The sequence below is a fragment of the Arabidopsis lyrata genome (assembly GCF_000004255.2).
Source record: "Arabidopsis lyrata subsp. lyrata unplaced genomic scaffold ARALYscaffold_4, whole genome shotgun sequence".
In the NCBI taxonomy this organism is placed as follows: domain Eukaryota; kingdom Viridiplantae; phylum Streptophyta; class Magnoliopsida; order Brassicales; family Brassicaceae; genus Arabidopsis; species Arabidopsis lyrata.
This window is the reverse complement of record NW_003302552.1, coordinates 17,827,768-17,844,133: the sequence shown is the minus strand read 5'-3', so window position 1 is coordinate 17,844,133 and position 16,366 is coordinate 17,827,768. Positions and strand designations below refer to the sequence as shown.

The 16,366-nt window shown below is 38.5% G+C and overlaps 6 protein-coding genes across 9 annotated transcripts; 4 read left to right on the top strand and 2 right to left on the bottom strand.

Annotated features, from left to right (window-relative positions):
• Positions 1 to 429: 429 nt before the first annotated feature.
• Positions 430 to 3,129, top strand: LOC110229018 (serine/arginine-rich splicing factor RS2Z33). 2 transcript variants are annotated; one of them, XM_021027719.1, is made up of 7 exons: positions 430 to 541; positions 852 to 965; positions 1,672 to 1,711; positions 1,849 to 1,944; positions 2,034 to 2,221; positions 2,301 to 2,396; positions 2,556 to 3,129. In XM_021027719.1, the coding sequence occupies exons 2-7, from the start codon at positions 859 to 861 to the stop codon at positions 2,905 to 2,907; spliced, it is 879 nt and encodes a 292-aa protein (XP_020883378.1). In that variant the 5' UTR covers positions 430 to 541; positions 852 to 858; the 3' UTR covers positions 2,908 to 3,129. The 2 variants fall into 2 exon arrangements, with proteins under 2 accessions (XP_020883378.1, XP_020883379.1); XM_021027720.1 differs by having other exon boundaries at positions 466 to 541; positions 1,454 to 1,711.
• On the bottom strand, positions 3,089 to 4,226 carry LOC9315729 (protein ALUMINUM SENSITIVE 3). Its single transcript, XM_002879616.2, has 3 exons — positions 3,835 to 4,226; positions 3,520 to 3,765; positions 3,089 to 3,429 (listed from the first exon to the last, which is right to left on the bottom strand). The coding sequence occupies exons 1-3, from the start codon at positions 4,093 to 4,095 to the stop codon at positions 3,115 to 3,117; spliced, it is 822 nt and encodes a 273-aa protein (XP_002879662.1). The 5' UTR covers positions 4,096 to 4,226; the 3' UTR covers positions 3,089 to 3,114.
• Positions 4,227 to 4,521: 295 nt separating this feature from the next.
• LOC9317570 (pentatricopeptide repeat-containing protein At2g37320) lies at positions 4,522 to 6,238 on the bottom strand. Of its 2 annotated transcripts, XM_021027718.1 has the most exons (2): positions 5,718 to 6,227; positions 4,522 to 5,579 (listed from the first exon to the last, which is right to left on the bottom strand). In XM_021027718.1, the coding sequence occupies exons 1-2, from the start codon at positions 6,160 to 6,162 to the stop codon at positions 4,660 to 4,662; spliced, it is 1,365 nt and encodes a 454-aa protein (XP_020883377.1). In that variant the 5' UTR covers positions 6,163 to 6,227; the 3' UTR covers positions 4,522 to 4,659. The 2 variants fall into 2 exon arrangements, with proteins under 2 accessions (XP_020883377.1, XP_020883376.1); XM_021027717.1 differs by having other exon boundaries at positions 4,522 to 6,238.
• On the top strand, positions 6,223 to 8,536 carry LOC9317569 (pentatricopeptide repeat-containing protein At2g37310). The gene has a single exon (XM_002881457.2). The coding sequence runs from the start codon at positions 6,306 to 6,308 to the stop codon at positions 8,313 to 8,315; it is 2,010 nt and encodes a 669-aa protein (XP_002881503.1). The 5' UTR covers positions 6,223 to 6,305; the 3' UTR covers positions 8,316 to 8,536.
• Positions 8,537 to 9,116: 580 nt separating this feature from the next.
• Positions 9,117 to 10,912, top strand: LOC9317568. The gene is made up of 4 exons (XM_021029523.1): positions 9,117 to 9,465; positions 9,559 to 9,668; positions 9,789 to 9,930; positions 10,161 to 10,912. Exons 2-4 carry the CDS (start codon positions 9,625 to 9,627, stop codon positions 10,521 to 10,523), a joined length of 549 nt encoding a protein of 182 aa, XP_020885182.1. The 5' UTR covers positions 9,117 to 9,465; positions 9,559 to 9,624; the 3' UTR covers positions 10,524 to 10,912.
• A 287-nt stretch (positions 10,913 to 11,199) lies between these two features.
• On the top strand, positions 11,200 to 16,312 carry LOC9315728 (ecotropic viral integration site 5 protein homolog). Of its 2 annotated transcripts, none has more exons than XM_021029519.1 (18): positions 11,200 to 11,353; positions 11,704 to 11,773; positions 11,945 to 12,799; positions 12,876 to 13,007; positions 13,103 to 13,216; positions 13,334 to 13,392; positions 13,481 to 13,547; positions 13,631 to 13,682; positions 13,792 to 13,884; positions 13,981 to 14,064; positions 14,166 to 14,575; positions 14,719 to 14,780; positions 14,872 to 14,941; positions 15,008 to 15,088; positions 15,179 to 15,280; positions 15,400 to 15,527; positions 15,778 to 15,859; positions 15,964 to 16,312. In XM_021029519.1, the coding sequence occupies exons 1-18, from the start codon at positions 11,307 to 11,309 to the stop codon at positions 16,078 to 16,080; spliced, it is 2,625 nt and encodes an 874-aa protein (XP_020885178.1). In that variant the 5' UTR covers positions 11,200 to 11,306; the 3' UTR covers positions 16,081 to 16,312. The 2 variants fall into 2 exon arrangements, with proteins under 2 accessions (XP_020885178.1, XP_020885176.1); XM_021029517.1 differs by lacking the exon at positions 11,200 to 11,353 and adding an exon at positions 11,378 to 11,623.
• Positions 16,313 to 16,366: the final 54 nt, after the last annotated feature.

Sequence of the window (16,366 nt, the reverse complement as noted above, 5' to 3'; positions counted from 1 at the left end):
GAATAGTTTATAACATGAGTCGGTAAAATTTTATTCCATAAAGTAGAAAATAGATGTTAATCTTAAATGTTGTAAGTATTTTAGCTACATTTAAAGACTAGATGATGATCCAATCTGTTATAATGAATTTGCATCACTATTATATAGTTTAGTATGGATACCGTTTTAAATAAACTTGAGCAAATGTGATCAGAGTGTGTAACAAAGAAGATAACCAAGAGATACAAAAATTGCAAACCTCCTTGGCTCCTTGGTTCTGAAAATCTTATTTTACAATTTACACCTAATTCAATGGGTTTTATTTAATTTTAGGCCCAACGGATTGCAAAAATGGTAAATATCGGTCACATCGATACTTATCCCCTTTTGGTTTAAGAGACAACACCAAATCACTACAGTTGGATCTAGTCGGTCCTGTCTGAAAGCCCATTTATAAACTCTTGAAAACCAGACTTTTGCTACCTTACGCTTTCCTCTTCTTCCCCCTTTCCTTTCGAAATTAGGGCTTCCGGGTTTCGCAGTGTTCTCCTTCAATCCCCAGGTATCAAAAATCTGCTCAATTCTATGATTCAGATTGAATTTTAGTGTTTTACGAGCTCGGATTTGCAATTTTATATTGATTTCGATGCATCTGCGGTGATGGTTTCCGATTGCTTCTGTCCTTCCGATTAATTGCTTCCTTGTCTCTGAATTAGCTGAGTGGCGTTTGATTGAAGTTTTACCTTTCTTTGGGGCGTTTGTTCTTCTTCTTATTGGTCTTGAGTTAGTGAATTGTTGTTACGTTTCTTGTTATATAGTTTCTAACAGGTTATGCTCAAATTTGTGGCTTCTTTGTCCCTTTTTTGTTGTAGTTTGAAAATGCCTCGCTACGATGATCGCTATGGGAACACTCGTCTTTATGTTGGCCGCTTGTCATCCAGAACTAGGACCCGAGACCTTGAACGTCTTTTTAGCAGATACGGAAGGTAATTGACTCTTCTATATCTCTATCTATGATTATGAATGAAAGTTTATATCTCTATCTATGATTACGGAAGGTAATCTGAGTCGTCTATATCTCTATCTCTGAGTATGAATGAAGAATATTGATTTCTAGTCTTGGGGAATGAGGGTCTCAATGTGCTTTTTCTAGTTATGTTCGTAGATACTGAGAATTTGTTTGCTATTGTGCGAGGAACGAGATGCAGAAAGCTAAAAGTATTGGGGGCATAATGCTTCTTTGTTTTGATTGATTTCTATGTGTTGGGGGTTAGTTAAATGAGAGTCTTCATGTGCCTTTTTTATTTATCTTAGTAAATTTTGAGAATTTGTAGTCTGAGGGACAAATGCAGAAAGTTGTCACTAAGTATCGAGGGGCATATTTTTGCTTCTTTATTTTGATATTTGTGTTCTTGAGGGAAGATTGTGAATCTAGGTTTAGTGTATGTTTTTAACTTGAATGATCTTATTGAAGGTCTCTGGGATTTTGCCTAACCTGGAGGTGTTTGATGAATGGGTGGACTTGGTGGAAATTCTCGCCAAGTGTATAGGGGGCGGGGCCGCCTTGGCGATTCTGTTTGTAGATTTTTTTTATGTGTTTTGATGGGAATGGAGACTCAGTCTCAAAATGGTGTTTAGAAGTACCTTAAAGTAATGATGGCCTTACTTTTCTGCCAACAATTTCTTCCGCAGAGTGCGAGATGTGGATATGAAGCGAGATTATGCTTTTGTTGTAAGTAAAATCTCCTTTTAACCTGAGCTTTCGATTGCTTGAAAAAGTATGTAGTACGTTTTTCTAGTTGTAACCAATGTATAATGTGGAAAACACACTATGCATGTGGCTTTTTGTCCTCACTCTTTTGAAATCAGGAATTTGGTGATCCCCGTGATGCTGATGATGCGAGACATTACTTGGACGGGCGAGACTTTGATGGAAGTCGCATCACTGTGGAGTTTTCAAGAGGGGTGAGTTGTTTGGCTCTCTATTTTCAGGCTCTATCATTTTTTATATGTATGGTTGTATGTGTTTACCAAACTTTATGTTTGTACAATAGGCACCTCGTGGTTCTCGAGATTATGATAGCAGAGGCCCACCTCCTGGAGCTGGTCGCTGTTTTAACTGTGGTGTTGACGGTCATTGGGCTCGGGACTGCACGGCAGGGGACTGGAAGAACAAGTGTTACCGTTGTGGAGAGAGAGGACACATTGAGAGAAACTGCAAAAACAGCCCCAAGAAGCTTAGGTACTAACATTTCTTTCAGAAATGCATATTTTTGTTATTCTTTCCAGTTTCTTATATCACTTTCTGGATTGTATGGTAGGCGGAGTGGAAGCTACTCCAGGTCACCTGTAAGATCCCGTTCTCCTCGTCGTAGAAGAATCCCAAGCCAGAGTCTTAGCCGAAGCCGAAGCTACAGGTTAGTATTTTCCCTTATAATATTCAGTGTTTTGGTTTATGTTTAGATGCTTACATGCATTAGATTTATGCATGAACCTGAGTAACTGCTTTCTCTAGCTTTGTGTCTCGTTTAAATTGTTTAGCACTCTGATTTACTTCTTATTTTCCTTATGGTCAGCCGATCACGATCCCCGGTGAGAAGAAGAGAGAGGAGTGTGGAGGAGAGATCACGCAGTCCTAAGCGAATGGATGACTCTCTATCGCCAAGAGTCAGAGATCGTAGTCCGGTTCTTGATGATGAAGGCAGCCCAAAGATCATAGACGGGAGCCCGCCACCATCACCAAAGCTTCAAAAGGAAGACGGATCAGACCGTGACGGTGGTAGCCCCCAAGACAATGGAAATGGCAGAAACTCTGTTGTCAGTCCTGTTGTAGGAGCCGGCGGTGACAGCCTGAAAGAGGACCAGAGCCCTATTGATGATGATTACGAGCCAAACCGTGCTTCCCCTAGAGGAAGCGAGTCCCCTTAACTTTGATGCCTCATGGCCTCTCAGGTTGCAGGCATTGTAGCATGTGTACTATTGGATCGACTGCTAGATACTTCCTCTTTAAGTGTGTTTGCTTTAGACCCTTTTAAGTTGCATGTTATCAAGAGTTTTTCTATTTAAGACATAATGTTGTGGCGTTTTTTGTTTCGGACAAGTTTTCAAAGATTGTTAAAAGGATTTATAAAAGTTTCAATTTGAGGAGAAGACATGAGTTTGTAACTGGTAAGCTTTAGTGAAGAAAGATGGCCAACAAAGATACGTAGACGTGATGCTACTAACTGTTGCTGCTCCAACCATCATGTTCATGACTACAATCTGAAGCTGAATAGCTTCAAGAGGCGACGCACCACCCATTATCATACCGGTCATCGCGCCTGGTAGAGAGATCAATCCAACAGTTTTGCAGCTATCCAAAACCGGAGATAGAGAGATCACCAATGCTCTCTTCACCTGTTGCAACGTCGCTTGTCTTGGCGTTGCGCCTAGTGCCAATGCCGTCTCCACCTACGGTTCATGACAAAATCAATTAAACCGGAAATCTAATTAAACCGGGAATTTGGTTTGGTTAAAGTTTGTAAAGGAGTTTTTTTATACCAGGTTGAGTTGCATTTTGATGTCATCTCGAAGCTGTTTCATGGTAACTCCGGTGACCGTCATGGCGTTTCCGACCAACATTCCGGCGATTGGGATCATATACCTCGGAGTGAAAGGAAAGACGTTGAGGACGACGAGCAAAATCATTGTGATTGAAGTCCCGGCAAGGATCGATAATCCGGCCACGTACTTTCCACGTGGCACGTGCTTTGCACGTTGTCCGGCAGTGTAACCGGCGACAGATACCTGTACGGAAACCAAACCATTTAGAATATAAAAAAGGCAGAGCCGATCCTGAATTTGATTGAAACTGACCATGAAGAGATAAGCAAGGACGATCCAGCCGGAGTTTTCTTGGTTAAAGATGAATTGAAGAACAAATCCGATAACAGAGAGTTGAAGAAACGATCGGAAAACAGAGTAGATCATTTCTCCTTCCAAAGAGAGGTTCTGCGAGTAGGAAAGAACCACCGCCAAAAGCACCACCACGAGCGCCGCCGCGGGCTTCACCATGCCTTTCAGAAACACGATGAGCCATTCGTAATCCTTGAAAAAATCTTCCCAATACAGATCCATCTCTCTGTCTATCGCAACTTTTGTTTTGTCGTCGTCTTCTGAGTGCGGTAGTAGTGGAGAAGGGTATATAAGAGAGGACCAGTTGGAAACAGTAGACACTTTCCTAGATTCGATTCCTTTATTACGAATTTTGTGTAATTATCTCAGTTTTAGAGTTCTAATCCTCACTCAAAAAATTAATCGTGCAAACTTGTACCTTAAAATTTTAATTATAAACCAAAGAAAATTTTGAAGGCGTGTGTTTTTTAACTTAACATTATTATAGTTCAAAATTGAGGAAAATACGTCATATAGAACAAAGTCAAAGAGTTGAGAAGGTTTTAGATGGAGAGAACTCTTGGTGCATTTTACCGCATTATACAGCTAAATTCATCTGATTACCTGGTTGATTAATAAATTAATGTGTGTTCATTACTTAACTATAATAATTTAAAGTCTTTCACTAGTACTAAAGTATTGTTGAAAAAGTGAAAACGTTCAAAAGCAAAAATGGATCCATTTATAAAAGATATGGATCTGGTATACACTATAAAACTAATGAGAAAACACATATACGGCGTCGTATTAGAGGAACTCCATGTGATCAATTAGACAATGAAGAACATGAACAATCTCTAGCATTCTACAGTTGCTACCATCTTCAGCTTTAAACATAAAAATATTATTATCGATCTCGATCCAACTACAACCTGGATTCGTCCTCAGTCCTTTATCTTTCATCAGTTTCCTCACTGTCGCCGCCTCTTTCCAGTAGCCGACACTGGCGTAAAGATTCGCCAGCTGGACATGTGTGGCTGCACATTCAGGTTCAAGAATCAACCGTTCCTCTGCAGCTCTGATTCCCATCCAGACATCGCCGTGCACACGGCAAGAAAAAAGCAGGGATCCCCATATGACTGAGTTTGGTTTCATTGGCATGTTCTCTATCAGTTCCAGGGCTTCTTGCAACAGACCAAATCTGCCAAGAAGATCGACCAGACAAGAGTAGTGGTTGAGTTCTGGTTTCAGGCCGCGTTCTGCCATCAAGTTGAAGAACTTTCTTCCTTCTATTACAAGACCTGCGTGTCTGCACGATGACAGAAGTCCTAGATATGTGATTGCATCAGGCTTTATTCCGCTTTTGGGCATCATTAATTCAAAGAGCTCGATTGCTTGCGTTGCAAGGCCGTACTGCGCGTAACCAGCAATCATAGAGTTCCAGGAAACAACGTCTTTGTTTGAAAACTGGTCAAAGATACGAAAAGCATCCTTCAAATCGCCACATTTGCAGTACATCGAGATGAGAGAGTTTGAGATATGAAGATACGACTTCAATCCCATTTGGAGAGTCTGACAATGAACGCTTCTTCCTTGCCCTAGGGCTCCGCTTCCCGTGCAAGCGCTCAAGAGAGCCGTGAAAGTATAATCATTCGGATCAGAGGTTGAATTTCTCATCTCTGAATACAGCTTCATGCAGATATCAACTCGCCATTCTTGCGCAAACCCTGAAATCATAGCCGTCCATGAAACCACGTTATTGTCAGGCATTTCAGCAAACACTTTATGTGCATTCTCTACTTCACCAGAATCTCGGTACAAAACGACCAGGGAACTTCCTAAGTAGACATCTGAGATAAACCCACCTTTCAATGCTAAGCAATGAAACCCCGAACCGGTTCTAAAGTCTCGATTCGACCCACAGGATCTCACGGCGGATGATAAACCATAAGCATCGAAACTCCATCCATCTCGCTTGACAGAGCTTGAAGAATCCTCCAGCATAACTTCTTCGAGCACGCTTGAAACTCCATTTTTGGTTCTTGAGAGATCAAAATCCTCGGAAATTGCTTGACCTCTAAATTGCCTCGAATCTGTTTGTAGAAATTCCTGAACGAAACCAAAATGATTCTGTCGATTCGAAACTCCACCAGATTTCGAAGATATGATATCTAGAACTCTCAGAGAACGAGCTCGTCTCTCAACTTCAGATGATTCGTTAGCTATATCACGATTCAGTGATCGACTGTAGCAAGACCGAGATTGAATATACCTGACAGCTCGACAATAATAATTACTCAGACAAGACATGAAACTCAAAATCGATTTCAGTACTCCCTCGCTCTGTAATAAAGCGACACTACGGGCTTATTAAGGCCCACTAATAAGCCCATTAACTTGCCTATATATCCATACTGTTTAATTTCTCCGGTTTAGCTTTTGGTTAGATATGAATGAAGTTGGGATTCGAAATTCAACGAGCCTTGCAAGGCTTGCTAAACAAAGCGGCGGTCGACGGCGGCGCGTATGGTCACCTCATCCAGCACTTCACCCGTCACCGACTTCCTCTCCACGCGCTTCAGCTTCACGCGCGCATTGTCGTCTTCTCCATCGCGCCTGACAACTTCCTCGCTTCAAAGCTCATCAGTTTTTACACTAGGCAGAATCGCTTCCACCAAGCACTCCATGTGTTCGACGAAATTACCGTTAGAAATGCCTTCTCTTACAACGCACTTCTCATCGCGTATACGTCGCGTGAAATGTATTTTGATGCTTTTTCTTTGTTCTTGTCCTGGATTGGGTCCTCTTGTTACTCTTCCGGTGCTGCCAGACCAGATTCTATTAGCATCTCTTGTGTGTTGAAGGCACTCTCAGGTTGTGATGATTTCTGGTTGGGTTCATTGGCTCGGCAAGTTCATGGGTTTGTTATACGAGGTGGGTCTGATTCCGATGTCTTCGTGGGCAATGGACTGATCACGTACTATACAAAGTGTGATAACATCGAGTCTGCGAGGAAAGTGTTTGATGAAATGTCTGACAGAGATGTTGTTTCGTGGAACTCTATGATTTCCGGGTATTCTCAAAGTGGGTCTTTTGAGGATTGTAAGAAGTTGTATAAAGCGATGTTAGGTTGCTCAGATTTTAAGCCTAACGAAGTCACTGTGATAAGCGTCTTGCAGGCCTGCGGACAGTCAAGCGATCTTGTTTTCGGGATGGAAGTTCACAAGAAGATGATCGAGAATCATATTCAGATGGATTTATCCCTGTGTAACGCTGTGATTGGTTTTTATGCTAAATGTGGTAGCTTGGATTATGCAAGAGCTTTGTTTGATGAGATGAGTGAGAAAGATTCGGTTACATACGGAGCTATAATTTCTGGATATATGGCTCATGGTCTTGTCAAGGAAGCAATGGCTTTATTTAGTGAAATGGAAAGCATTGGTCTGAGTACGTGGAATGCTGTGATTTCAGGTCTTATGCAGAATAACCATCATGAGGAGGTTATAAACTCATTTAGGGAGATGATAAGATGTGGCTCTAGGCCAAACACGGTGACCCTTTCGAGCCTTCTTCCGTCGTTGACATATAGTTCAAATCTGAAAGGGGGTAAGGAAATCCACGCTTTTGCCATCCGTAACGGCTCTGACAACAATATATATGTCACCACCTCCATTATAGATAACTATGCCAAATTAGGATTTCTGCTAGGAGCTCAAAGGGTTTTTGATAACTGTAAAGACAGGAGCTTGATTGTTTGGACCGCAATTATAACAGCATATGCTGTTCATGGAGACTCTGATTCTGCTTGTAGTCTTTTTGACCAAATGCAGTGTCTTGGAACTAAGCCAGACAATGTCACACTAACAGCTGTTCTTTCAGCTTTTGCGCACTCGGGGGATTCGGATAAGGCGCAACATATATTTGATTCTATGTTAACTAAGTATAACATTGAGCCTGGAGTGGAGCACTATGCTTGTATGGTTAGTGTTCTTAGCCGGGCTGGAAAACTTTCGAATGCAATGGAATTCATTTCTAAGATGCCAATTGAACCAATTGCTAAAGTTTGGGGCGCATTGTTGAACGGGGCTTCTGTTCTCGGTGATGTGGAGATCGCTAGGTTCGCTTGTGATCGCTTGTTTGAAATGGAACCCGAAAATACAGGGAACTACACTATCATGGCGAATTTGTACACTCAAGCAGGGAGGTGGGAAGAAGCTGAAGTTGTTAGGGATAAGATGAAAAGAATCGGATTGAAGAAAATCCCCGGCACCAGCTGGATCGAAACTAATAAAGGATTACGTAGTTTCATAGCGAAAGACAGTTCGTGTGAGAGAAGCAAAGAGATGTATGATATAATAGAGGGTTTGGTTGAGTCAATGAGCGACAAAGAGTATATCATGAAACAAGAGCTTGATGAAGCTTATGCATTTTCTTGCCATGGACTTCTCAAGGAGTTACTGTGATGATTTGTTTTTTGTGGAGCTTTTCAAAGAGTTGCAATTTAATGATTTTGTTTTCCTTTTTTTTTGCTGTTGTGAATGTGATTGAACATGACGTTGAATGGTTGATAGAAGCAAGCAGCAACCCCAAGCTTTAACTTGAGAGTAATGAAGTGATATTGATTGAAGTGGTGGGGTTGCTAATAAGAATAAGAATGTTAGTTTTATATGTTTCATTAGTTTTATTCACAAAGTAAGCAGTATTTTGATTAATGAGGTTTATGTAGTTAATTTTGGTCTCAGAGTAAAGTACACGCGAGCTCAATATCACTAATCACTCAATTTTTCTTTGCGTGTTGCTAATCTAATTTCGAAGAAAATAAAAAATTGTAAAGTAAAAAATATAGTGAGAGGTTGGGAGCATTAATTTTCTGTGTGACCACTAATGGTTGCTCATTTTTCAGATCTATGGAGGGTCACAAGATTTTCCTCATCTCCTTAATTTTATTCATTTACAAAACCGTCAAACTTATTTTGTTTTTGATTATTTCACATTCACCAATAGTGCAATGCCGCACAACACAAGAAGCAGAACATATAAATAAGTACACATACACATATAAATGCAACCGATAAAAAGTTTCTTTCAAAGCAAAGGCAAATAAATCTATTTTTGGATTAAATATGTTTGACAAAGAGTTTTGTAAACACTTGGTAAAACTAGAATCGTATCACAAAACAGTAACGACTATAATAATGATTTTTCCTTTGGAATTAACGTCAAAGAACATAATGGATTAATAATCAGGATGGTTCCTCTGGTACACATGCATATTTGTCATGTAAGATAATATAAGAAAATATGCAGTAAAAATTTACAATACCAGTGAATTGATTATTGTTTTTATTTTAAAAAAAGGTTTTGAAGTGGGAGATTTACCAACTCACGGGAGCTGCAGGCAACAAAAGTCCAAAGCACACACTGTCGTTTTGCTTACAAATCAACTTATTTATTGTCCCTACACGACAGATTCTGTTTTTTGTTTTTCAAACACAACTTCAATTTTTTTTGGGGTTTTTAGGTACATTTCCCTCCTCTTTCAAGACTCAAGGGATTTGAATCTGGATCTGTTTTTGTATTTGAACTTGGAAATATTTTGAATTTTCTTCTGTGGTAAGTTGATTTTAAAGTATGATGTTGATATGTTCCTTATTGAATGAACATTAAATGACATGATCTAACAACACATTGGTCTTTTTTTTGCAGTTAGTTGTGAAGTTGAAGTTTAAGATTTTACCAATTTGGTTTTGTTTGTTGAATGAAAAAAACAGTATGAGTATGACCATTGATCCCTCTAATTGCAACACAAAATGCAGGTGGGGCTTCTCTTTCTCTCTCACTCTCTCTTTTTATAGATACATGTATATGTTATTGTGTGATTTAACAACTTTAATATAGAGATTGAGGAATTGTTTTTGTCTCTCTTTTTGGTTAAGAACAAGTTCTACAAGTAAGAAGATGGAAGAAGAAGAAAAGGAAGAAGGTCTGAGAACTGTGGAGTGTCTAAGAGGGAGACTACTTGCAGAGAGGCAAGTTTCAAGATCTGCAAAAGAAGAAGCAGAGCTTATTACAAGAAAGGTAACTTTGATTAAATCCTAAGTTTCATTCTTGTTTAAGAATATCTGGGTTTGATCAAGAATCAAGAATGAGTCTTTCTTGTTACGTGTCTATCAAGAGAGTATCACTAATTACTCTGTTCTCGTTTCTTGGACCAAAAAGGTGTTGTTTTTAAAGTTGTTAGTTTTGATCTGGATTTGGTAAAAAGCTGATTTATTTCTCAAAGACAAGCTTTAATCTCTTGGAAACAGATGGAAGAGTTGGAACGTAATCTAAAAGAAGAGATAAGATTAAGGGAAAAAGCAGAGAAGAGACTAAAGTTTCTGATGAAAAAACTTGAATCCATTAAAGGGTCACGCAGTTCGGAGGGATCAAATTCATCTGAAGTTTCTTGTATATCATCGGTTTGCACTTCAGCATCCAAGGAAGAAGAAGAAGAAACTCATGAAAATGGAGCCGTGGATGAAGAGAAAACTGATCATGCAACTGGAAATGTTGCTTCCATGGAAGAAGCTGATTCAAAATCAAAGCTCAAAGATGTTGCTTCAACCTCAAGTCATGAAGAAGAATCACAGGCTGGTAATGAGTTTTCTTGGTACTCAGATGCAACTTAAGATTTGAAGACTCAAGAATGTCCATTTCTCATCCCCTAAACAACATTTGATCACAACCGTTTCTCTCATAGTGATTATGATGTTACTAATACTATAGTATATACTAGTTTTGTTTATCAATAGTCCAAGTATGAGCTCGATAGAGGTGATTGATGGTATTGAAGATACCAATGAACAATAACAAGAACAGAGAAGGCCAAGATCGAAGAGAGAGAGAGAGATGCGTAGACGATGTATGTCATGTGTGTCTCTTTCTTCTTGTGTTTTTTGTTCTCAAAGAACGAAAGTGACGTTTCTTGGAAATTAGTAATATAGACCGAACAAAGGAAGCAGTATATATTTTTTCATTGCAATTTCGAACACCATTTTTTATTAAGCTTTGTTTCCCATTCATTTGTTCTAATTTTGTTAGGAACAGATTATATATCTGATGAGTTCAAATAATAATTTTTTATTTGGTTATAGATTTACATTATGTTCGAATTTTCTTGTTTACATTGTCCACGTAATGTGTAGATGGACTTACCAACATAATTAGTAATCCAATAATAAAATGCCACGTGGATAAAATTAGATTCAATATCTCTGGTCTTAATTATTGTCAGATTTTGAGTTTTTTTTTTTTGTAAGAAGCAGACAGATTTTGTTTTTCTTCTTCAAATTAAATGATAGAATTAACGTTATGAAATGAAACGATGAAGCTTCTTTTCTGTATTTTTATTTTAATTTTTTTTGTTGGAAAATAAAATAAACAAACAATTAGATCGTCGTGCATGACCGATCATGACGGAGCAACACTTGTTTGTCGTCCACAACTATCTTAGAGACAGGTGATTTTTTTAATCCATAATATATTTTAACTATCCCCTGATTAATCGGTAATCTCTCGTTGACGATTTCTCGATCGCAGTACGAAACAAACCAATTGATGATCATAGATTTTCTTTTCTTCTTTTGATCTTATCATTAAGCTGTGTGTATGGATTTGAGTTTTGCGAGTGTAGTAATGTAAAGTAAAGCAATGGGAATTAGAAATAGGTTTCTTTGTGAAATATGTTGTTATCTTTGGTGAGCAAGCGCTCACTGGAGGTTGATTCCAGGTAAACTCTATTTCTCTAATCATTTCGTAATTTTGTGATTAATTAAGATCATAACATTATTTGTGAATTTTGATTTGCAGGGACGCTTATGGATTTGCCTTGAGACCTCAACACGTTCAGAGATATCAAGAATACCTTAGCATCTATACAGTGAGTTCTTCTTGCGCTTGATGCTTCATTTGCTTACTCAGATAATTAGTAGTCATATATCTATGGTTTCATTATTAGAGTATGTCATGTCCAAAAATTGCTTTTGTGTATCAAATCAAATGTATTGGGGGCATATGTTTGTGTTACTAAATTTGAATACGACTGGAATAGGAAGAAGAGACAGAGAGGGCAGAGAAATGGAAAAACTTTCTTGACCGACAAGAAAACAGAGCCGCTGAACCTTGTTCCTCAGAAGAGGAGTTTCAGGATTCATTCCAGGCTGATGGTTTGGAATCTGGAGAGGAGAGTGATTCAGAGGAGGGTTCAAGAAACGGGAAACATGAAGATTGTGAACTTAGTGGTACAAGAGTACTGCAGCATCTTGAACAAGATAGGACTGAAACAGCTGGTGATGTTTCAAAAGAGAAAGAAGCAGCCGAGGAGGCGCAGGTTCTTGACGAGCACCAATATTTGAGGGAGAAGAGTCTTAGAAGAGACACAGAACCTGTAAAAGACGAGGATGAAGAGAAATTTGAATCTGACAAGGATAAAGAATCATCAGTCGAAAGTGAAAGTGAATCTGATAAAGAACAACAATCTCAAGCAGTAAAAGAACCTGTGGATCATGTACATCTTGTGGCAGAAGAAGATAAATGTGAATCGGGACATGATAAAGCAGAAAAAGAAACCAAGGCTCGTTCAGTTATAGAATGGGCTCATATTAGACCTTGTCTAGGGTCCATAGAGGATATGATGTGCGCTCGTGTTAAGAACGTAAAGTATATGAAAAATAATCAGAAGACTATAGTAGGTGACCATATTTCACCGAGAAAAGAATCGCTGCCTTCCATTGAAGAATCTGAACAAAACTCTGGAGAAAATGACCGTGATAGTGAGACTTCCACGAGTAGATCCCATTCGATGAAGGAAGAACAGGGTAGTGTTTCTCCAGAGCCATTTTTCCCTTGGTATGAAGAACTTGAGGTACTTGTTCGTTTGGGAGTGCCAAAGGATCTCAGAGGGGAGGTAAAGTTTACACTATCAGGATTAATTGTTGGCCCAAAGAAGTTTACTTTGCTTGTCTAACTTTTGCATTTCACAGGTTTGGCAAGCCTTTGTAGGTGTAAAGGCAAGAAGAGTTGAGAGATACTATCAGGATTTGTTGGCTCAGATAACTAACTCTGATGAAAGCTCCTCTGATGTCCAAAGAAAGTGGAAAAAACAAATTGAAAAGGTTTTGATATATTAGATAAATGCATGTTGGACTTTGGTCACTCAAGTCTTTTGAATGTGGAAAGTTTTCTTATTGCAATCATGATCACTATACAGGATATACCTCGGACATTCCCAGGCCACCCTGCTCTGAATGAAAATGGTCGCGATTCGTTAAGGCGGATACTTCTAGCTTATGCTTGTCACAACCCATCTGTTGGATACTGTCAGGTGACTTGGGCTTGAAAAAACATATTTAAGTACCATAATATATAGCATCTTTAATTCATTATTAGTTGTTACAATTGTTTCAAGGCTAAGTTTAACAATGATCCTGTAAAATTTCAGGCTATGAACTTTTTTGCTGGACTGTTGCTTCTGTTGATGCCAGAGGAAAATGCATTTTGGTAGAGTTGATAAAAGCTTTTTTTCTCTGTCTTTGAATCATGGCATGCATTGGTGTGAGCGATTTTTGTGTTACTGAAAATTTCTCAGGACTTTGGTTGGGATTATTGATGATTATTTTGATGGCTACTATACAGAAGAGATGATAGAATCTCAGGTAACAGTTCCACTAAAACGCTTCTGATTATGTTTTCTTAAAACCTTTCTAGAAAGTGACCATCGTGAATCTACTTCTCTTAGGTTGATCAACTAGTCTTTGAAGAGTTGATGCGAGAAAGATTTCCAAAGCTCGGTTAGTTTTTTCCATCTGATATTCAAGTTTCTCTTCATATATTTGGATTTTCCAACTTATACAGAGCAATGTGATCGTTTCTTCTATTCCAATAATCCTCCTGATGCAGTTAATCATCTGGATTACTTGGGAGTGCAGGTTGCATGGATCTCTGGACCATGGTTCCTATCTATTTTTGTGAACATTATTCCTTGGGAATGCGGTGAGTTCATATGTCACGTTCGACATAGGAAGTCTTTATTTTCCTTTTCTTTTCTTAGCTGAAGTTGTATTTCATCATGATGTTTTTGAGTTCCAGTTCTGCGGATGTGGGATGTGCTTCTCTTTGAAGGAAACCGTGTAGTGTTGTTCCGAACAGCGTTTGCTATAATGGAACTATATGGTATTTGCTGATACTTTTGTATGTATCAAGTGTGTGATGATGATTTAATTAGCTCTGTGTTTGAAGGAAACAGATATTTAGTCAAATCTATATTTCCTTAGGTCCTGCAATTGTTGCCACAAAAGATGCAGGAGATGCTATTACTTCACTACAAAGTCTTGCTAGTTCAACATTTGACAGTAGTCAACTTGTTTTGACCGCATGCATGGGTTATATATCGACAAATGAAGCTAGACTAGAGGAGCTGAGAAAAATACATAGACCGGCGGTACTAGAGATTGTCGAGGAAAGAATACAAAAAGGTCGAGTCTGGAAGGATAAAAAAGGATTGGCTTCTAAGTTATATAGCTTCAAACATGAAGGCTCTATCTTAGATCATGAACAAAAGTCTACTCAAAGAAATGATGGTGAGGATCCAGATGATGATGATGAATCTTGTTCGCCTTCTCTGAATCTGGATGGTGCTAATGTTGATTCTGAAGTAGATTCTTTACCAGATCTTCAAGAGCAGGTGACTTACTCTTTTTTTCAAGTTTTTGGGGATAAAAATAACAGAGAACCATGTTCTTCTATCAACAAAGTTCTTGTGTAGTTGATGAAGTATGTGGAATATGCAACTCCCTTTAAGTTTCATCGATAACAGTTATTGTGCAGGTGGTATGGATGAAGGTTGAACTATGTAGATTGTTGGAGGAGAAAAGATCAGCTGTAATGAGGTTAATGTTATTCTACTTCACATTCAATTTCTCAAATCATGAGAACTTAAGAACTGATTCTAATGTATATGTTATTTATTACTCTCTACAGAGCTGAGGAGCTGGAGATAGCTTTGATGGAGATGGTCAAAGAAGATAACAGATTGGAATTAAGTGCACGGGTATATTTAGACTACCTTCAAACAAAGTTATTAGCTATAGAGGAAGGCTCATAGATTGTTTTACAGATTGAACAACTGGAAAGGGAAGTAAGAGAACTAAAGCAAGTCCTTTCTGATAAGAAAGAACAAGAAACAGCAATGCTTCAGGTCTTCGTTTTTTTACACAAATGCAAAGTTCTGCATTATCGGTTTTTGCTAGATTATTAAGCCATATAGTTTCGGTTCGGATGGTTTCAGGTCTTGATGAAAGTTGAGCAAGACCAAAAGCTAACAGAAGATGCCCGGATAAGTGCAGAGCAAGATGCAGCTGCACAAAGATATGAAGTACATGTGCTTCAGGTGCTTTGGTCATCTTCTTACTTTGTATCTTCTAAGATATTTTACATAAAGATAAAGCTTCCAAGCAGAGATACAGAATCTTTGATCTTAGTTTGATGATTCTTTGTGAAAACAAACAGGAAAAGAATGAGAAGCTTGTGACTCAACTCGCTCAAATGGAGAAGAAACTAGTTACAGCAGAAACAACACTCGAAGCAACTTTGCAATATGAATCAGGTCAAAATAAAGCACTATCATCATCTCCAAGGTACATTATCAGAACTCATCTCCTATTCTTTTCTTTGGCTGCTTTTGATCTGTATAGATTTCTCCAAAACTTACCAATATACCAAAAACAGAATCTTGCATTACCCTTACATATGTTTTGGATTTAGTATGGCAAACCACAAAGCTCTCTTATCTTTCTATATAACATCCTTAGTGTCATAATTAGTATCCAGATACTGCTTCTCAAGTCAAGATAATTCTTATCTTGTTTCTTACTTCACGTTGTATAGGTTTACTCGTACTACACAGGAGAGCCCTAAAAAGAAGACAGGCTTCCTATCATTTGGGCTTGGCTGGCGCGACAGGAACAAGGTGAAGTACTTACCGCCATTGCGCTTGGAATCAAACTTTTCTCTCTTTAACTGTATTTTCTTGAACTGAGCTTGATTACTAATGTAATGCTTTTAAGTTGACAGGCAAAGCAAACGGATGAATCAAATGTTGATAATACTAGTAATGCATCATCTGAATCCAAATCTCCATCAAAAGAAAGCAAATCCGAAGATCTTTTAAATCCGGAGACAAGACGCTAACCGACAAAGAGTCATTTATAACTGCAAAACATTTAGGTAATTTTTCAAACCTTGGTAGCCTCACATGCACCTTCCAATGAGTTCTCTGCAACATCTAGAGGTGTTTATAGAGTCTTAAAACACTTTTCCAGATTCATGAAAAACGAAACAATCAGTGTTTCTTATGATCTTGAAGCTGTTAAAGATCTTATTGCATTGTCTCTCTTGTGGTTTCAGAGAACTTATTGCTAAACAATCAGTGTTTCTAAAGATCTTGTTGCTAAAGATCTTGAAGCTTCTAAGTACA